The following is a 22,069-nucleotide window of genomic DNA, read 5'->3' on the forward strand; positions in this document are numbered from 1 at the left end:
TTCACATCTAGGGGGACTGAAGCTTGGCTGAGTTGCTAAAAAATGCCTCCCCATGAAATAGCTACTAAGTGGTCAAGTGGGGGCCTGAGCCTCTCCCACTTCTAACCGATCGCTTTCAAGAGAATCAACAGGGACCTTCGGTGCCATTGAGTCGGAAAAGGTCAGACACAGGGCATTAAAGAAAATGTGCGTGATTGTAGTGGAGGGACACCTCACCTATTCTCTCAAGTAATTCGTGAACTGTTCTTAATCATATTAAGTTCTAATTAAAAATCTGCCTCTTCTTTTGAAGCAGAAAGGTCGTATCAGCCACAAGGCTTTTTCGCACGTTGCTGCGAGCAGCCGTGTGAATTGCATCCTGCTGCTGCCGGCCTCGTGTGGGGAACACGATCATTCACGCCGGGTCCCTGCTCTCCCCGGAAGACCCGGGTAACTCAGGCTGGGCACAGTCCCTACATTACAGGTTAATTTGGCCTCTTCTGTAGAACAGCTCTGGTCTGACAGTTCACTTTCTTCCTCTGGCGGTTTTTTTCGGTCCCTTGGAGCTCATTACCTGGCATGCGTTTCCTTGCGTTCTTGCTCACACGCGGGGATCTGTGTTCTCAGGTGATCGTCGTTACGGAGGGAGGCCCGGTTGGCGCAAGAGGTGGGTCAGTAATGATGACGATGATGATGGTGATGAGCCTTGGGTCCAGACGTGGCCTGAGGGGCCGGAGGGAGGTTTCACGTTACCAACGCCGGCCTGTGATGTCAGAGCCAGGCTGGGTTTGCTGTGCTTCTGTGGTTTGGTTTGGGCTCTTGCAACAACTCTCCACTCGCTCTTGTCCCCTCCCTCGTGCAACCACCGAACTTTGCAGAATGAGCCTTGTGTCCTCGTGCCAAGCAGAGGAAATTGGTCAGGGATGCTAGTGAGAACGGCAGCCCCCGTAAGGCCGTCACCCTCGACCACGAGGGGCGGTGAGACGTCATCACTCGTCACCGTCTGATGTGTTCCCTGGCTTCCCTCCAGGGCAGTCCCATGCCTTGTATGTGGGTCTGGGGACTCTGCGAACCGCAGCAGTAAGGGACACTGAGGTTTGTCCGTCAGTTGCCCCGGGCAGGTTCAACCAGACGGCTGGGCAGAGTCTCACCGGAGAAGGACAGTGGGTTGTCACGACCGACCGGAGGCATCTCTTTGATCTTTCCCGTGCCGTCAGGCACACGTGGAAAGTGAGTGGTGCAGGTCAGGGGGCTGGTGAGCATGGGAGACCATGCCATCCCAAGGAAGAAGTTTCGTCCGCCAGGTGGCACTTCCCGTGCATCCTTGGACTTGATCTGTTGGCGTTCTTCCTTCTGCCTACAGCTAGTTAAGGTTTGGTCAAATCATCTGGTTCTTTCTTCTGAAATTACTGAGGCAAAGATGAGATGAGATGAGATGAGATGAGATAAAGTTAAATTAAATTAAATTAAATTAAGCAAAAATAAAATACTACTTCTTGGAGAGACGTCTGGGTCCAGATATTCGAATGTGGAGCCAGGAAGGAGGGAGTTCAGATGCACCTGAGGTCTGCTGTCTGTTGTTTTGCAAACCTTCCGTTTTGCTGTTTCCGTTCCAAAAAGAGCAGCATTGACATTGACACCTGCCTTTGGGGATGGAACTGCTAAGCAGAACACTGGGATTCTTGAGAAGGAAAGAACACTGCTGAGGAAGGTGTTGGGAGATGGGGAGGAGGCGGGAAAGCAGACGTTCGCTGCAAAGATTGTAAGGAGTGTGAAGGTGAATTCCATTGATCTTTTGGGAAGCTGCCTGCAGTGGGGATCAAAACACGACATTCTCGGAGTCCTGCCCGCCATCCCGGGCCTCGTGGGATGGCGTTTATGGAGGAAGAAAGTTTAGGAACAAAGTAGAAACAAAGTGCCTTTGAAGAACGACTTCAATCCTGACGCGCTTGTCTCCAGAGGCCTCTAGAATAATAAACCAGAAGCAAACATCAACAGGAATTTGTATGACACATGCTGGACACTGACTCCAGCTGCTGCCTCCCTCCCAGACCCAGAGGCTTTGGAGGAACACGGTCAAAGTATCCTTTTGGCTAAAATTACACGGAGAAAAACGACAACCTTGTCCTCAAAAGTGGCATTAGTGTTTATGGCTGAGCAGAGGATGAAATGGGGCGGGAAGAAGTGAGGGCCATGAGCAAATGGCCTGCTTGGGCAGTAGTTTGCACGTTCCCACCCTCGCTCCACGATCTATGCCCTCATTAGCAGCTGTGCCCTTGGACAGTGAGCATGTTGCTTGCTTCCTGGGGGTCCAGCCCACCTGTACCGGGGTAGGTTTCTCTTGTTGGCAGTGAGTCGGCCTGATGGTAAAGCAAAAACAAAAACAAAAACTCCCCCAAACAAACCCCCAAACCCAAAAACTTTTGCATATAAACATGACTTTTCTGGGAAATTAGGAGAAAGAGTCATAGATCTTGTGTTGAGGTAAGAGAATGGAGAATATATTCGAATAGTTTAAGGACAAGCCAGGGAGAAGGACGGCATCTGGGTTATGGTTGGCACACATTAGGTTCCTCAGCCAGCTAGAACAAATACGGTTGGGGAACTCTTAGCTTTGGAAGGGTTTGTGTCATGATAATGGTATAATAGGCAACTAGCTCACTTAGACAAAATAAACGAAACATGGACCCAGCTCAACTTTGTTACTTGACTGTTGTTGCTTTGGTTGAATTCTTTTCATTCATTTACGTAGTTCACAAATACCTGTCCAGCCCTTACCGTGAAGTAAGCGCTGTTTTTTTTTTTTTTTTTCATTTTTTTTTTTTTCCAGTGTTTATTTATTTTTGGGACAGAGAGAGACAGAGCATGAACGGGGGAGGGGCAGAGAGAGAGGGAGACACAGAATCGGAAACAGGCTCCAGGCTCTGAGCTATCAGCCCAGAGCCTGACGTGGGGCTCGAACTCAGGGACCGCGAGATCGTGACCTGGCTGAAGTCGGACGCTTAACCGACTGCGCCACCCAGGCGCCCCAGTAAGCACTGTTTGAGCCACGGAGGGATTAAAGATGGAAAGAAAGAATATTTCCCCTCAAGGACCTGACAGTCTAGCAGAGAAGTAGTTCTCCAAATAGAAACTACAGAAGTAAGATCGCTCCTGGAATGCAGGTCTAGGATAGCAGGATAATGACACCATCGGATCTGCCTTCTAGTAAAATCGTCTTGGGGGGAGGTGGGTTGAGGTCAAGGCTAGAATCAGGGAGACCGTGGTGGTGTGAGAAATGTTTACAGCTTTATCATGACAGTGGACATGAACAGAGGCACTGTAAAGGGCTCTCAGAAAGTACCTTCTACATTTGGCGGTTGGATTGGAGGGGAAAGGGGGAGACAAGGAAGGTTCTAGATTTCTGGCCTGGGTGCCTGAATGGATAAGGATGCTATGTAAACTTTGATAGTGATTGTTGGAATAAGAGTACGTTTAAGGGCCAATAAAATTAAGTTTGAATTGTCAGTTTGAAGAGTATTTATTGGGGTGATGTTTTCCAGGGGGGGTATGGGATATAAGGGCTTTGGAGTTCAGGAGAAAGACCAGCAGAGACAAAAAGAGAGAATTCCCAGTCACCAGGATATAGATGGCTATTGAAGCCATGGGCTTGGATGCCATTGCCTGGGGAAGATTTCATCATAATTTTTTAGATCAGTCTGCCAGAAGACAGTGGGGAGGTCAACCTAAAGAAAGTCATCAGTCTAAGACATGCTTAGGGGATGTGTTAGGACGCCCCTTTTCCCAAAACGCCCCTAGAAGAAGTGGAGCTGTAAAGGGGTTGGAGAACCATCTTCCAGAGTTTTCTGTGTTCCTTTCTGGCAGTGAGAAGTTGGGCAGGTATTTGCCCTAACCCTCCTCCTAAGGAACATTACCAGTCGCCCAAGTGTTTTCTTGAATTCCTCCCCATGGCAGATGTGCAGGAGAAATCATTTTGTTACTATTTTTGAAAGATGAGGATGTTTGGGGCACCGAACCTTCACCTTCAAAGTTGAGGATGCAAATGTTGCCCAAATACCAATAGCCTACTTTTCGTACGTGCTGAAGTGAAAATTAGGACGTTCAAGATAGAGATTCAGCTTGTGCAGGGTTCCCGCTGTTCCCAGGCGATTGTTTCCCGAGCTCACAGGGTGAACGAGGACTAGATGTAGGAATGTCTTTGAAACCCAGGGGCTAGGTAGCAAGCCAGACTGTGGGGCTTAATTCATTCCTTCCCGGGGTCCAGGTTTCTTCGGGCGCAAGCTGACCCCAAGGGCGCTGCCCTAGCCCATCTCCTGGGGCCACTGCAAACCTTTTTGTGCTCGTGACAGAAGAGATTGGCATGTGTGAGCCTTCCATGGCTCTGAAGCCTCCTTTTCTCTTTTCTTCCTGTTTAGGACTCCTCTCCCCCGAGCAGCATCTTTTCCCCAGCGTGTACAGAAAGCCGTGTCTGTTGACCATTCCCCTTTGAAGTTTTGAGTTGCGCTAAAATATTTATAACATATGGACAAACCCTTGCAAAGGGTTTTAGTTTCCACAAGCTATATCTCTTGACTAATTGGGGGTTTTTAAAAAAAATGTTTGCTTAGTTCTTTTGAGAGAGAGAGAGAGCACAGGTGGGGGGAGGGCAGAGATAGAGAGAATTTCAAGCAGGCTCCCCGCTTGTCAGCACAGAGCTCAACATGGGGCTCCATTTCTCAACTGTGAGATCATGACCTGAGCCAGAATCAAGAGTCAGACGCTTAAGCGACTGAGCCACCCAGGCTCCCCAACTAACTGAGGCCTTTTGCTGATAAGCACCCGCATGGGGTTTCAGATCAAGGGTGGCTTAATTTAGGGAACGCCTCTGACATCAGCCAGCAATTGTATCTCGTTGAAGAGTCGATCTCAGCTTTCCTCCGGAGGAGACAGCAGAGGCTCTTTGCTGCTTCTGGGTGTCTGTGGTCATGTGCATTGTACTGATAGAGGGCTTTGCTGCAGCACTCACGGCTGGTTTTGTTGACACCTCTGGAACCAGGTGGGGAGGGCTGAAATTCCGTGGGTCTCATGTGTGTTGATTGGTCCTGGACTGGAGGTGGCAGCAAAGGGTCGTGGCATCCAGGAACCAGGAAGGTCCCCTGGACCATGAACTTGCGGGAGACAGGAATTGTTTTCACGCATCCTGAGGTCCCCAACCTAGCGCAGGGCCTGGCCAACGGACGTTCTTTGTTAAATGTTAGACGTTGAACGGCAAAACAGCAGTGAGCTGAGTGAAGAAGTTACTGCTTCAAGGGAGGGCAGTAAAAACCAAGAAGAGGGGCACCTGGGTGGCTTAGTCTGTCGAGCTCGGGTCATGATCTCGCGGTTCATGAGATCGTGCCCCGCATCAGGCTCCGTGCTGACCTCGTGGAGCCTGCTTGGGATTCTCTCTGTCCCTCCCCGCTCACGCATGCGCGCGCGTGCACACACACACACACACACACACACTCTCACACTCTCTCTCTCTCTCTCAAAATAAATACTGAAAAACAAAACAAGAAGAAAAGGAGAAAGGAACCCCCAGAAGCAGGCTTATGCCATTTCTGGAGCATGGATGTGTCCCCCCCCCTCCTGAGCTGCAGATGTCAGACTCAAATCTAGATTCTATAGGGATCGAAAATAAATTGTGAAGTGCGGACGGGACCGGACTTCTATCTGCCTCCTCACTGTGACGCCTCTTCCTGATGATTGGATTAACACAAACGTTCTAAATCAGCCATTCGTTTGAGGCTTCTTGAAACCAAATAGTTTGGCATCTTGAGAGCATGAGCTATATGGGTTGCGGGTTGCTTTTGAATGCCCGTCTCTGATTTCTTACGCTGTCTCTGGTTACGTAGTAGAACGTGGGGATAAATAAATGACCTTGAAACAACCAAAGGATAAAATGCGGCCTGGTCATTAAAAAATCACATTTTCAAATGACATGTACTGGTAAGGGAAAATGCTCATTTTGTAATGTATGAAAAAGCAGGAACCTGTGTCTGGGCACAGATGGGGGCTCAAATAAATTTCTTTTGAATAAATGACTATTGCCTACATGAGCGAGGTGAAAACTGTGCAAAAAACCCCATGAGTCCATCGATGAATATGACTCTTCGGCTCTGAAAAGCACGACCTAGGGTTTGAGACGTCTGGGTGTAGTCCAAGCTACTAACCTTTTTGGAGCTCAGTTTCCTTATCTGAACACCGAAGTGACAGCCTGCTCCAGAATGGTCCCTGAGGGGTCCTTTAGCCCACAGGGGGTCCCACATGCTCGGAGTTGTGATCTGACTCTGGACAGAGCAGCTGTCACCGGGAAGGATGCCACCAGGCAGGTCTCATATGGCTCGCAGCACTTTGTCAACCGGACTCGATCAACCTTGACCTCTTATTATTTCCCATCATTTTAGGTGACTGTCTTGAGTTTCTGCCTCCTGAGCCACCCCTTGCTGCTGCCGTGTAAAGGGGCCTCTTGATTTATTAATCAGTTAATCAGCGCCTGCTGAGGAGCTATTCAGGGTAGTTAAACAGGGAAAACAAAACGCTATAGCACGTAATCAAGACAGATCGTAATTAAGAACATCTCTCCCACCGCCGATCTTTCTTCCTGCCCACCCAGGCACCCCCCCCCCCCCCAACTGCCTCTCTTACCCACAGCTCATCAAGCCCCATTCAATCCTGAGGGCCCCCCCCTTTCCCATGAAACCAGACAGTAAGTTTCAGAAGGGCAGACTTTTCTTCTAATGTCCTAGAGGAAAATGAGCCTCATCAATTATTTGCAGCAAATTTTGGATCTCAAAAGTTCAGTCAGGCCCCCAAAATGACATATGGCTCTGTCTGTATATACACGTACCATACTCTCTTGTCCCGATTTCTCCACGGCCAGAGTCACGGAGCTGGAAGGATCTTACGACAAGGATCGGCCATGGCCTCTGGTGACACACGAGGGGCTCAGTGAGGCCAATTAGCTTGTCCAAAGTCACACAGCTAGTTAGTAGCAGAACTGGAATTAGAACTCAAATATTCTGGTAAACGGTTAACAGCCCTCATGCTTATTTCTCTGCGAAATCCTGTTTTCCTATAAAAATGAACATAAAGTGAATGAAAGAAATCATCCTCATTAACTTCATTTTCTGATTTCTTTTAAACTTTTATTTGTTTTGAGAGAGAGAGAGAGAGAGCGTGTATATGTGCCAGTAGGAGAGGGGCGGAAAGGGAGAGGGAGACAGAGAGAATCCCAAGCAGGCTCCGTGCTGTCAGCACAGAGCTCAGTGTGGTGCTCGATCTCACGAACTGTGAGATCATGACCTGAGTGGCAATCAAAGAGTCAGACACTCAACCGACTGAGCCACCCAGACACCCCCTGATTTCTTTTAGGCAAGGGTTTCCGAGCTAAAGAGTTTTGAATAGTAGTTTTAGACGATGCTTGTGGGGACAGGTGTCTTGGACTGTTTGTCATGGAGGTATTTTTCTTTGAATTGGTGAGGATATCAGACACGTGTATCCAGCTTGCCATGGAGCAGATGGTCAACGGGGAATCTGCAGGGGCTGCTGGGCGTCTGGTCCAGAATCTGTTCGGTTTGGTTTCCTTCCAATGGCACTAAGCACGCAGCACTGATGAGGCCAAGACTTTCTTAGAATAGAATCTCCATCAATCACCAGCGTTCCATGGCCTGCGGGGGGCCAGGGGACCACGTGCATCAGTCGGGGCTGACGGCACTCACCCCTCACTCCCTGTAATTCTTCAGTGGACACGTGGAGAAGAATCTGGAATGTTCTTTGGCCATCCTGGTGAGGAGGATGCTTAGAAATCTTTTTTTTTTTTTTTTAATTATTCCTAATGTCTCCACCATAATAATCTCCTATTTATCAAAGGTGTTTGTCCACTAGAGGCTTTTCTGCCAGCCCGGCTGCTCATGTCTGTTGGAGGTCTATCAGACAGTCAGACTCTGAATACATCTAGGGCTTAACTCCTAAGCCAGACATCTGAATTGCACTTACCAGCCTTGAGTTACAGGTTCTCCTGTTTTGTTTTGCTTGTGTGCTCTCCAGGACCCTGCTTTCTCGGCCGTGATTCACGACAAGCTCCAGGTCCCCAACACCATCCGGAAGGCATGGAATGACAAGGACAACCGCTGTGACATTTGTGCCACACACCTGAACCAGCTGAAGCAGGAGGCCATCCAGATGGTGGTGACCTTGGAACAGGCAGCTGGCAGTGAGCATTACGATGGCTCGCCCGGCTCGCCCCCAGCCCTCTCCAACATGCCCACCCTGGTGGGGTCCCGGCACATGGGTGGGCTGCAGCAGCCCAGAGATTGGGCCTTTGTGCCTGCCTCCTACGCCTCCCCCAACTACACGGCTTTCGTCACCAACAAGCACAGCAGCAAACCCAACAGCCTCGGGGTCAGCAACGGGGCCGAGAAGAAGAGTGGGTCCCCAACCCACCAGGCGAAGGTCAGCCTTCAGATGGCCACCAGTCCCAGCAATGGGAACATCCTCAACTCAGTGGCCATTCAGGCTCACCAGTACCTGGATGGCACCTGGTCCCTGTCGAGAACCAACGGGGTCACCCTGTACCCATACCAGGTACGTAGCCTCTGGGCAAGTTAGAATAGGGTTGGTTGGAGTCCGTGCAGAGAAGTGGGTTGCACTTCCTGTCTTTGCTCTTTTCCTTCTGGGGACTCACCAACTCAGAGCCCAATGTTTCCATGTGGCCCCCCACTGGCCATTGCTAAATAAAGACGAAACATATGAGGGGCCAGTGATCCATGGTAGCGCTCTGCTTCCAATGTCTGGACCCTCTTAAAAAGGTGTAGACTCCCTTCCTAGCCCCTTCTGCCTTGTTGGACCATAACCCTTTTCTATCTGCAACTCACTTTAAATACGGTTGGGATTAGGTTACCAAGTGTCTTTCCGTTTTCTTATTTTCTCTTTTTCAGTTGTTTAAATTAGCACATACTCCCGAGTTTCCCTATAGAAATTAAGGGAGCAGGTCCTAAATCTGCCAAGGAATCTTAAAAAATTGTCTTAACTTTTCTTGGCTGAGTTTTCTGTTGGATGAGGGTTGGGTTTGCCATATGTGTTCTCTGTGTCCCCTGCATCAGTCATGTGGCAAGCAGCAGAAAGCATTGAAGTCCCTGTGGATTGGAGGGGTGGCCATGGTCACAGAGTGTCTTAGTCAGGAGATCTCACTGGTGTAACAAATGATCCCAGGTTATTTCTTACTCATGGCCCTGTTGTATCGGGTGTTTGGTGCCTGGCCTTCCACTCGTTTCCATGTCACCATCTTCCAGGGGCCTCAGAGTCTGACACCAGATCTTGAATAAGCAGCCAAGGAATGAGGGAAGAGAGATTGTGGAGAATCTCATGGGGGGACTTGAGGGACCCAGCCTGGAAGGGACATAGGTAACTTCGTCCACATTCCAGTGGCAAGAATCCAGGCTTTCGGCCTTACCTTCCCTCAGCGGAGGCAGGGAAAGCCAATCTGACCATGTTCCCAGGGGAAAAAAAAAGAAACAAGTTGAGAGAACACAGTATGGTTTTGTTACGTGGGGCAAAGGTACGGGGGAACATAAAATGCGTTAAATGTGGCTGATCAAATTCCTGGTGACTTTTCTAGAGTGGAAGAGGGAGTATAGATGGCTTGTCTTGATATCTTGAAGGAAAGTGGGGAGCCTGGATCCTTATCTTAAGAAGTTAGCATTCTTGGATCGCCAGACTGCCATTTACTGGGTGCTTTGTAGTTTGCAAAATACGGGGCACACATCATTTTATTTAACCTCACAGTAGACCTGTGGGCAGGCAGGACGGATGTTAGATCTTCCTTTTATAGACGGGGAACACAGTGCTTAGAGAAATTGAATGACCTGCGGCCACACAGTTGGGGACAGAGCCAGCACTGGCTTGCCACTTCTAACTTTCCCCCAGCTTTACCCCAGAGCAGTGTCCCGTCAACATCTTTCCCAGATATGGCTCCTTTCCAGACCCGACATACCAAAGAAAATCACTCCTGTATTGACCTGCAGGGACCTACCTGCCACTTTACTCTGGGGTGGAATTTTCTGGATTGTGAGTATAAAAATCTGATGCCGAGCCAGCGGCCCCCTGGATGGGGCTTTATCATCTAACGCTTGAGCATAACCATGGAAGGCGGGAACAGAATAGCCTCTTTCCGCTGTTGAGTAACATACCTTTTCTGTTAGAGATTTTAAATATATTATGTTGAAAACTAATAAAGAAGTATTATGTTTCCTATAAAATAACATACAAAAAATACAAACAAGTATAAATAAGACTAAAAATCAACATCACCCAGAAATGGACTATATAACTGTTGGGTATGTTTCCTCCCAGGATTTTATACAAGCCCAATTTATACAATTGTGATTATGTTTAATTCTGTGATCTGCTTTTCGCTTAATATTGCTGGGTGCATTTTCCTGTGCCATTATATATTTTTTCCTAGAATAGGATCCTTAATGGTAGCCTAGTATGCCATTATATAAATATGATCCATTATCTGAGTGTGGCCTAATTTATATACCCAAGCACCAATTATTAGAGTTTCAGTTTTCGCTACTATAAATAAAATGCTCGGCTGCACATTCTTGTACTCCGGTCGTATTTTCAACACACCCTGAGTTGTGTGAGGCACGTACTCATGTTACACAGATGACTCATGTTACACCTTCCTGGGCCCCAGAGCACTTGTGACATATATCAGGTGCTAGTTAGAAGATTCAGCTGCTGCACAGCACTAATGAGCAAGGATGAGGGATTGGGCCTTGGTGCTTTCCTAGAAAATAGTCAAAGTGTTAGGAAAGTTTGTATGGGGTGGGTGGGCAGGGTAAAGATGCTGCTTGAAAGCAAGATTAAGGATTTTTGATGATTTTTTTTTGTTGTTTTTACTTGTGCCTGATTAGTTTTGCTCCTCCCCTTCTTCCGTGTCTGCCGAAAAAGAATGTCCTGCCCAATCACAGATGTTTATTAAGCTCTAACCAAGTGCTGGACACTGTGCTAGGTGTCGGTGGGGCTCCCACGTTGGGCTAGAACCCCAGGTTCCGGTCCCGTGGTCTTTACGGGGTCGGGCGGGTGAACCACCCAGTGTCAGCCGGGGAGGTGAGTGCGGGGGTGAGAGAGCGCACAGGAGGGCTCACAGTCCAGCCCGTGAGCAAGGCCGATGCAAGGATGATTCACACAAGCCACCGACTTGAGAATTTCCTGGGTAAATTCGAATGCTTCTTTCCGACTCCAGAACAGGCTAATTCGTGCATTTCGGCCTAGTCGATAAAGGGAATCTGTCTGGGATAAAGAGATTTGGTGCCTGGCTGTGAATCAGTGCCCCCGTGTCATGACTGTGTCATCCTGATGCCCTGGGCTAGGCGATCGGCGTCTGGCCAGACTGAGTGTCTCCCATTACGGACATCTCCCTGCCATAAATATTCTGCAGCTCACAGGATAGCCAGCTCAGCAGACACGGCTGACTGTTCTGAAAGCTGACCTCGCTTTTCCTGCCCACCCACACTCCTGCTTCCCTCCGCACAGAGCAGGTAGCCCTCTGGACCGGTGCCAGGGCTGTTCGCTGAGCAGAGAAGCATCTAGACTTTGTTGCTGCTGAAACCTGGAGCCTGCAGCAACGTGGGAGAAGAGGATGTTGTCCTTCTCCCATTTAAGTGCAGGGAGGATGACAAAGATGAGGACAGGCTTTCCAACACTGACAGGGTGAAACCTTCACATGGGTGATAGGAAGGTCCGTCACATTCCTCAAGCCCCCCGTTACCCACACCAAAGCACAACAATCTCCAGTTGTCTTTCACAGAAAGACCTTCTGCTATTGGCTTGTAGGCAATTAGCCCAATCTGTATATGTACGTGGAAAGCAGAAAGTACTCTAGAACCTTCTTTGGACCACCTGGGTTTTGACTTTGAAAAGACATGTCTGGGTTAGTTCCTTGTAGTCAACCACAGGTTAATTCCATCTTTTTTTTTTTTTTTTCTAAGTTGAATAATCCCTTGGAGTAAATCTATTTTATTTGTTTTGTCTTTTTTTTTAATGTTTACCATTTATTTTTGAGAGAGAGAGGGCGAGTGGGGGAGGGGCAGAGAGAGAGGGAGACACAGGATCGGAAGCAGGCTGCAGGCTCTGAGCTGTCAGCACAGAGCCCGATGCGGGGCTCGAACTCTGGTTACCATGAGGTCATGACCTGAGCGGAAGTCAGACGCTCACCCAACTGAGCCACCCAGGTGCCCCTGATTCCATCTTTTTGAAAGGCAGCTGCTTTTGCATGATTTCTAGTCATTATAGTAAACACCCGCAGGGAACACTGCACACACAGCACTCAGAATCAACAGAATGTTGTGATTCCAATCCAGAATCACAGAATCAACTTCCCTAGAGTGGTTCACTGTCTTTTGCATCACGGTGGGAGAATTGGAGACCTTCCTACCTGGGTCAAGTCCATGGCGCCACCCGTTGGTGAACCTCAGTTGAGTAGCTTAACGTCTTAGTCCCTTTCCTCACCTATGGAATCCCGACCTTGTAAGGTTGTTGGACAACAGTCAAGAAAAATATGAAAACATTTTATAAGCTCTGGGGCAGGGATGCAATTATTAGGGATCTATTTGAATCCCCTCATTTGCCAGAAGAGAAGCCTGAGGCTGGGAGGTAGGAAGTTTTTTGTGTTCACTCTTTCCTAAATCTTAGTTTGATCTCTCTTGCTAGATTACAAACCCGTTGAGAACCCGATGCCTTTTATTCTTATGTCGCTCACAGCAGCCAACCCGTGCAAAAGTGTCTGCTCCTTAGAGACAATGCCAATCTCAGGGAAACACTAAAGGTGTTTCTCATGTCTGGCCCTAGGTTCACGAAAACATTCCAGGCCAAAGGACCTATTGAGACCCCAGGAGTTTTGGTAGAAACCACCAGTTTATGGGCACCAAGCTTATGTTTAACCTGAAGTATCTTTAACCTGAAGTATCTTAACGATACTCAGTAGATCCTTGGACACAACACAAAGAATCCGGGTGGCATTTGATGTCACACTCAATACAGGGGCACTTGAAGGGATAGGAGAACTTTATTTCCTAGGACTACAATAAAGTCAACATGTCAAAACAATGTAAGATGATGTTAGATTAATACATGAATCATAAATCCATAATGGATCATTAACGTGATAGAGTATTGAGTGTGCATTCCTTGGGTTAAAGGAAAACGTCTCTGGTGTAAAAATTATCCTGCTTTCTCAAAAAGCATCCATTGGAATCCATGTCAGAGACGGTGGTAGACGGAACTATGGCTGAAGTCAGTGTGGGATTGTCTATTTCCAGAAGACGACTGTGCCTACTAAGTCACAGGTGTTATTGGAGTTGACATTTTAGGTTATGGGCAAGAGGACTGCGGTAGCTCCAGCAGCCTACGAGCGAGTCAAGGCTCACTAAGCCACGAGGCTCGTGCGGTACCTAAACTTGCTCTTGAGAGGTCAGACAAACTTGGGAGGACATGCTGCTGGTCCTTTTTACGGAGGATTTCCTAGCACCTCTGCAAGAGGAAGGAAGGAAGATTCTGCTCGCTAGTGTGCCCATACTCAGAGCCTTTGCTTATGACTTACGATGGCTTTGTGGACACCAGAAGCACGTGTTCTAGGGTAGCCGAGCTCAAGGGACGGGGTATGCATGTGCTCCTTCCTGCTGAGCTACTTTCTAGGCAGGAGCGGGGACAGGTGTTTGCAGCCCCTGGGGGAGCAGAAGACTCTCATTCATGTTCTTTACTCGGACAACTTGTCCCCTAACATATGCACAGTGCCCTTCTCGGGCCAGCCCCGGTGTCAGCTTCCTGCCCTGTGTTTGCTGCCGCTTCTGCTGAGCCAGGGCGATGGCATAAGATGTCACCATTTGACAAATGACAACATCAAAACCACTTATTTTTAACATGATGGGTTTTTGTTTCCCACCTATTTATAGATGATCAGAGGAGTATTATTTATCTTTATCCTTTTTGACAAACTGGGAACACAAGAAAAGGAAGTAGATTGTATATTCAGTCATGGGCAGAGCGTCTCTGGAGGATACGGTGCTCAGGGTGAAATTCCAGAAGGGTCGTCGTATCTTAGGGATGTGGGCAGGGCTGCGGTTTGAAGCAAACACCCCAACTTCAGCAGGAAATTTCAAAAATACTTTCTCCCTTGGTGTGGTAGGCTGAATAAGCCCCCTGCCCCAAAGATGTTCATATCCTAATGCCTGGAAAAGGAAGCTTGTGGATATGTTTCCTTACACAGTAAAAGGGGCTTGGCAGATATGATTAAGTTGAGGATTCGGGGGGAGATCACCCTGGATTATCTGGATGGGTCCAGCATAATCACAAAGGCCCTTATAAGAAGGAGACAGGAAGGACCGTCAGAGCCAGAGGCGATGTAGGGACAGAAGCAGAGGTCAGAGAGGAGAGAAGGGCTTTGGAGGTAGAGGAAGGGGCCGCAAGCCACAAGCAAAGCCAGCTTCTAAAAGCTGGCAAAGGCGAGGAATCCTCTGCTAGAGCTTCCAGAAAGAGCCAGCCCTGCAGACCCATTCCAGACGTCCGACCTCCAGAACGTTAGCGAACAGAAAATGGAGCATAAATCTGTGTTACTCTAAGCTGCTCAATTTGGGGTAATTTGCTTCAGCAGCAACTGGAAACTAATGCACCCGGGAAACATTTGGTAGCTGAAAAGCGTGGCGGGAGCAGCGAGGTGAGGTCTTTGGACGAGGAGCTGCTCGAGAACGACCAGACATTACCCTGCGGATCAGACAGTATGTCAGCAAGTCCGCTGATTTTCTGAGGGTGCCTTCCCCAGGATGCGAGGTCACTCCTCCTGCAGGGTTGGCCTCTAGTGGTCTCGGATTTCCCCCTTGTTGTAGCTTGCTGATAACCAGCACACCACGGTGACTCTGCATTGGCCACTGTAATTACCACCATGGAAGTCTCGAGAGAGAATCCCAAGCAGACTCCGCGTCGTCAGCACAGTGCCGACGCGGGGCTCAAACTCACAAACCGTGAGGTCATGCCCTGGCTGAAACCGAGAGTCAGACGCTCAGCCGACTGAGCCACCCAGGCGCCCTGGTATCCTCTTTACGTTTCGTGGGAAGACAGCCGTTGGAGATTTCGGAACAGGGGAACGAAAAAGTTTCCTTGCTCTACGGCAGGAATTGTTTTAAAATTTTTTTAAATGTGTATTAGTTATTTTTCAGAGAGATAGAGCTTGTGTGAGTGGGGGAGGGTTAGAGAGAAAAGGAGACACAGAAATTCGAAGCAGGCCCCGGACTCCGAGCTGTCAGCACAGAGCCCGATGTGGGGCTCAAACCCACAAACCGTGAGATGGTGACCTGAGCAAGTGTGACGCTTAACCTGCTGAGCCACCCAGGTGCCCCTCAGCAGCAGGAGTTTTTAACCGCCCGCTAGAATCACTTGAGAGCTTTAAGGAACTACCACTGCCTGAGCCACACCCCACACCGAGTGTATCAGAAAATCTGGGGGTGGGACCCAGGCCTGGCAGTTTGAACTGCCAGGGTCAAGAACCACAGCTTTAAAGAAGAGTTTACCTGGCAACGGTGTAAAGTCCAGGGAAGAGAGCAAAGGTGACAGATGACAGATTTCAGACAGATAGTATATTTGTTTCTAAAGCCACCATAACAAATTAGCACAAACTAGGCGGCTTCGATCAACAAAAACGTATTCGCTCACAGCTCGGGGTGGGGGGGGGGGGCTAGGAGTCCCAGATCAAGGTGGGGCCATGCTCCCTCTGAAGACTCTAGAGGGGAATCCTTCCTTGTCCCTTCCAGCGTCCTACTGGCCACAGGGCCTTGCGGCTGCTTCACAACAGTCCCAACCTCTGCCTTCCGCGGACGCCTCCTCCGGGGTCTCTCTCCGTCATCTCCTTGTATTGTAAGGACACCAGTCACTGGATTAAGGGTCCATCCTAATCCAGGAAGACCTCATCTCCATCCTTCACCAACTACGTCTACAAAGACCCAATTCCAAATCATGTCACAGGGCCCGAGCTGCGAGTGAATTCAGGGGCGCCGCGATTCAGCCCACTGCAGACAGGTGACAGATGGACAGACGGTGGAAAGATGGGCGAAAGGTGAAGGCAGGGTTGGGGGCGTGGGGAGTCTTTCCGGTTGAGCCACTTCGGAAACAGGAGCAGGGGCACAAGTTTACGGTGGCCAGCGGTGAAGGAGTCCCGTTCTCATCCTTTGGAGAGAGAGAACGGGGAGGGGGAAGGGCACAAAGGGTAAAGCAGAGAGAGGCAGGGAGACATCGTACCCACAGACACCCTTACACAGACGCAGGGGGACAAAATGAAGCAGCTGCTCGGACAGACAAGGTCGAGTGACCAACTTACAGGTGTGGGCTTTTTGTGGAGTAACAGCTTCCTTTTCTGAGCTTATAAAATACCTTCAGCGTCCGTTTGCGCTGCCCAGCCACAGGGGCAAATGTAAACAGCACTTTGGGGAACGTTACCCTGGCGGGGGAGACCTCACCTGGCCGGTGCTGGGGGGCGGGAGGTCCCTTCCTTTTCTGCTGACCAAACTGGTGGCTGGGGTTAATGTGGTGGGATGGTCTATATATATATATATATATATATATTTTTTTTTTTTTTAATGTTTGCGAGAGAAAAAGAGACAGAGAGAGAGCAAGTGGGGGAGGGGCAGAGAGAGAGGGAGACACAGAATCTGAAGCAGGTTCCAGGCTCCGAGCTGGCAGCCCAGAGCCTGACACGGGGCTCGAACTCACGAACCACAGATCATGACCTGGGCTGAAGGTGGACATTTAACCAACTGAGCCACCCAGGCGCCCTGTTTTTTTTCTTTTTCTTCAGCAATATTTCTAGGCCCCAGAGGGAGGTGGTGGGCATGGGGCGATTGTGTCCCAGGCTTGGGGACAGGCTTTCCTCTTCCTCCAGCTCTCAGGGCTGGGCTGGGGTGCAGGGCAGAGCTTAGCATCACCACATGAGGGAAGAAGGTGAAATCATGGTCAGCGAGAAGACTCCCTAGGTGTAGGCTCTTTTTCACAGTTCTCTTTTGTTTAAAAAAAATTTTTTTTTTTCAACGTTTATTTATTTTTGGGACAGAGAGAGACAGAGCATGAATGGGGGAGGGGCAGAGAGAGAGGGAGACACAGAAGTGGAAACAGGCTCCAGGCTCTGAGCCATCAGCCCAGAGCCCGACGCGGGGCTCGAACTCACGAACCGCGAGATCGTGACCTGGCTGAAGTCGGACGCTTAACCGACTGCGCCACCCAGGCGCCCCAATTCTCTTTTGTTTTAAATAGCCTCCCACATCCTCCCTCATCAGAGCCATTCTACCAGCCCTGGTGTCCTGAGGCAAGATATTTGCTTTCTTTGTGGAGTCGAGAGAAAGAGCCAGAATGCCCACCGACCACAGTGACCTGGTCCAGGGGGAACAACACACACTGATCTATCTTTCCTTCTTTCTTTCCTTCTTTCCTTCTTTCTTTCTTTCTTTCTTTCTTTCTTTCTTTCTTTCTTTCTTTCTTTCTTTCTTTCTCTTTCTCTCTTTCTCTCTTTCTTTCTTTCTTTCTTTCTTTCTCTTTCTCTCTTTCTCTCTTTCTTTCTTTCTTTCTTTCTTTCTTTCTTTCTTTCTTTCTTTCTCTTTCTCTCTTTCTCTCTTTCTTTCTTTCTTTCTTTCTTTCTTTCTCTTTCTTTCTCTCTCTCTCTCTCTCTCTCTCTCTCTTTTTCTTTCTTTTAATGACAAAATAAACAGATTTGGGGGGAAAGTCTGAGGCTGATACTTATCAGTGCTTTTATCCAAGTCTCGAACAATGAGGGACTCGATGCTGGGCCACGCTAGGTTTGCTGCTCAGGCACCATCAATAAAAGCCCGGCGTCCTTGCTTACTGTGTGGGGTGACCTCTGGCACGGCTTCCTGGCTGTCACGTGCCTGTGTTTTCTCCTCTGCAAAGCGGAAAGTCGCAGAGCCGCTGTGGGGACCGTGTGAGACGATATACGTTGAGTGCTTAGCACAATGTCAGACACATGGTGACCCCGGCGTTCAGTGACCTGAGCGTGAGCGCCATGTCCCTTCAGCAGCTTGGGTTCGTGGGACTCAAGACCGACTGGAACCAGGGCCCGCTTTTCTATAAGAAGCAGTGGTAAATGAAAACACAAGGCCCAAACCATAAAGTGAGTATCACGCACATGGAATCGGTGCGACTCACCAGCTCGGGAAACGTCAGCCACCTCTACGCGTGACCAAGCAGCAGCTTCCCATTTGTGTACCGCAGCTGAGGTGAGATTCTAAGCAGAATGATCTCATCCCAGCATTAGGGGATAAATTGGTAAGACACCGAAAGGCCCATGGACCAATGTTCTTCGTATTTGAAGACCTTTATAAGGGAGGAGGGGAGGTGATATATAGGCTCATATCATTTAACATTTTACAGAATGATAGAGAGCTAGCATTTAGACCAACCCAAAAGAGTAAATCCTCCTTATTTTGGAGTTAATTTGAAATATCGAGCGATCCAGGCCTCGATCGAGATTCTTAACACTTTTTTTAAATGTTTATTTATTTATTTATTTATTTATTTATTTATTTATTTGAGAGAGAGAGAGAGCGATAAAGCATGAGCAGAGGAGGGGCAGGGAGAGAGGGAGACAGAATCTGAAGCAGGCTCCAGGCTCTGAGCCATCAGCACAGAGCCCGATGCGGGGCTCGAACTCACGAACCGCGAGATCATGGCCTGAGCCGAAGTCGGACACCTAACCGACTGAGCCCCCCCAGGCGCCCCTGAATAAACACTTTGAAACAGAGGGCCCAGGTCTTTCATTCTTGCTATTTGTATACCCACAGTGGCATACCATTATAACACACATGCTTTCTTATTATTTACTTATCTATTTATAAAATACAAATCTTTCTTTTACAATTACTGTAGACTCTGCAATCTTCAATAAATCGGAGCATTGAAGGCTCCCCCTCACCCGCCCCACCCCAGGCACACACCTAATTACTTTCAAGTTGAGATTTGACTGTGCTAACTGTCTTGAGCGTGACAAATTAGCGTGCCTCTATCTTATAGAGGTATTTGTGAGGATTAGGTAATGAGTCACATATTTCATATGCCCAAGTCGTTCCCGGGGAGTAACTGAGGTGCTGCGGAAGCATACTAGCGACCAGTTTCAGGACTCTGGAGACCAGTTAGCGCCTTCCTGCTGCCCCAGTGGCCTCAAAGGGTTGGCGTGTCTTTTCAGCAGTACGTCTGAGGCCTGGGAATGACTGGGACACCAAGGAGAAAAGTGGCACCGCATGAAGAGCACACACAACAGCAGCCACGTCTCTATTCGAGGCTGTGGCCAGGAGTTTTCTAATTACAGGCCTAATCTGGAACCCATCTGACAGTTTCCATCACCTTCGCGAGGCTGGCTTCCCTCGGGCCTGGTGGATTAGGCTGTGAAGGGCAGTATTGGTGGGAAGATCGAACCCATTGGCCTGTTCATGACACGCTCCCTTTTTGTTAAAGCACACAGACCTCAGGGCGCCTGGGTGGCTCCGTCGGTTAAGCTTCCGACTTCAGCTCAGGTCACGATCTCATCGCTTAGGAGTTCGAGCCCCCACACGGGGCTCTCTGCTGTCCGTGCAGAGCCCGCTTCGGATCCTCTGTCTGTCTCTCTCTGCACCTCCCCTGTGCTCTCACTCCCTCGCAAAACAAAACAAAACAAAAAGACCCACAGCACCCCCCCCCCACAAAAAAAAAAAAAAAAACCCACAAAACCACAGACCTCAGAGATGCCCGTGAAAGCGGGATGGGAAGGTTTGCCCCTGTGAATTACAGATGACAGATCAAGGCCCGGAAACGTCAAGTGACCTGCCCAGGGTCACACAGCTGGGAAATGCTGGAGCAGGGATTCAAACACCGTTTCCCTCACGCTTGCCCCTGTCCCTCACCACGCTGCTGAGGGAGGGGGGGCCATTTCCTCAGATTGCTCAGACACGCAGCCTTCCTGGGGAGGGACGCCTGTGGCACTCACGCTGCTTTTGAGCAGTTCTGTGTCGCTGGGATTTCCAAGTTGGGTCTCGTGTTATATTGCTCGGCACGGTCATAGAGAAACAAAGACCACGTTACCTCTTCTCACTGGGCGGTGGGGACAAAGCTTGAGAAAGTTGGGCCAATAACCGCCCCCCCACCCCAAAACCCCAAACCAAAAAGGCCGTGTAAACAATACTGCCATCTAGTGAGACGTGCTTTGGCTTACCTTAAGAGGTAGACACGACTAATATTTCAAATCTGATCATAAATTACAGTAATTCCCTATGATTAATAAAAGAAAACCGGGCCATTTCCTTGTCAATAATATCTTTACAAAAAAATTTTTTTTTAACATTTATTTATTTTTGAGAGACAGAGAGCAGGAGCAGGGGAGGGGCAGAGAGAGAGGGAGACACAGAATCCAAAGCAGGCTCCAGGCTCTGAGCTGTTAGCACAGAGCCCAATGCGGGGCTGGAACTCATGAACCATGAGATCATGACCTGAGCCGTAGTCGGATGCTTAACTGACTGAGCCACCCAGGCGCCCCCAATAATGTGGCCTTAATTTAACAGGGTAACATATAACTATGTTTAAACTCAGCATCCTAACACATATCCTTTCGAAAGGACCTTGTTGCCCGAACAGATTTTCAGTGACAACAGAACTCCGTTTTGTCCTCGTGGAAGGGGCGCCCGGATTTGTGTGCAAACTGTGACTCACCTGCTGAGTTACCTGAGTAGTGTCGTGACCACACAGAAGGTCAACATCCATCCATAGCATCCGTCTCCTTAACGTTGTTTTGAGGATTAACTTTATTCATCCTGAAATATATTTTTGAGTTCTGAACACTGGATTTAAATGAAATTTTACACACACACACACACACACACGCACGCACGCACGAGTTGCAGAATGAGATTCCATACTGAGAAATTCTCCAAAACCCAACACACAGGGACTACTTGTAGAGTGTGGTTCTCCATCTTCCCACACAACACCCTGAAAGGTGACGTATCTACCCCGGAACGTGCTGTCACCCCTGAGCAATGGTTGTGGAATCGGTGAATCCTGAGGCTGAGGCATCCCTTACGTGTATTGCAGGTTTGGTTGAAAACTTTCATGTTTTTGTTTCCCTGTAAGGAGAGACAATCCTTTCTTACCCGAATAGCCTTTTTGATAGAATGCAGGTGCTTTGGGGGATTGACCGCTACTATGGGGGGAGGTGGCCCGCTCCCTCCAAACACAGCTCAGAAAACCCGCACAGTCATAGTTGAGGAGTCCGGCTGTTTAGAAGCAGCGGCCGTTGGGGCACCTGGGTGGCTCCATCAGTTAGGCAAGTGTTCGACTTCAGCTCAGGTCGTGATCTCATGGTTTGTGGGTTCGAGCCCCGCATCGGGCTCTGTGCTGATGGCTTGGAGCCTGGAGCCTGCTTCGGATTCTGTGTCTCCCTGTCTGTCTCTGACCCTCCCCCACTCATGCCTCTGTCTCTCTGTCTCAAAAATAAACGTTAAAAAAATTAAAAAAGCAACAGCCACTTCGTTGAGTCCGTTAGGAGGTGAGAGAGGGACAGGGAGCAGAGAAATGAAAGTTCTTGTCCACAGTAAGGAGGAGAAAAGCTGGATGGTGGTGGCTGATGCTTTCTGGAAAAAAGGAGCGGGATGTGCTGTCCTCCAGGGAGTGTGGTCTAGAAGCTCCTCTGTTCTCGAGCGAGGCTGCAGACCACGCGCTAACCCAGAGGGTGGTCCGCTGAGTCGTTCCTGAACGTGTGCTGGGGGGTGAATCTCTCAGAAAGCCCTTCAGCCCTGGAAATGGCATTGGCTTTGGGAAGACCGTGGAGAGAAGTAACCCTCTTAATTCCACGTCCACTTCTACGACTTCGGTGGTGAGCCGGGCGGTTTCTCCACCCACGGTGGGGGGAATCCTGAGGGCCCCTTCTGCCCTCTGCTTCGTCAGCCTGTGAGCAGACACCCCGAGCTTTTCCTGTACCCCCTCCCTTATGGTCTGCTCATCTTAATCTGGTTTTGTCTCCAGCAAGGAGTCTTGGGAGACA

The 22,069-nt window shown here is 49.1% G+C and overlaps 1 protein-coding gene across 1 annotated transcript in view; it reads left to right on the forward strand.

The window, feature by feature from the left end:
- The window catches only part of KIF26B (kinesin family member 26B), a 478,254-nt gene that overhangs the window by 167,098 nt on the left and 289,087 nt on the right, over positions 1 to 22,069 (forward strand). Inside the window, exon 3 of the mRNA XM_045453192.1 lies at positions 8,047 to 8,583. Within this exon, the coding sequence (XP_045309148.1) occupies positions 8,047 to 8,583 (537 nt within the window). The remainder of the gene's footprint in view (positions 1 to 8,046; positions 8,584 to 22,069) is intronic.

The sequence above is a fragment of the Leopardus geoffroyi genome, chromosome C3 (assembly GCF_018350155.1).
Source record: "Leopardus geoffroyi isolate Oge1 chromosome C3, O.geoffroyi_Oge1_pat1.0, whole genome shotgun sequence".
In the NCBI taxonomy this organism is placed as follows: Eukaryota; Metazoa; Chordata; class Mammalia; order Carnivora; family Felidae; genus Leopardus; species Leopardus geoffroyi.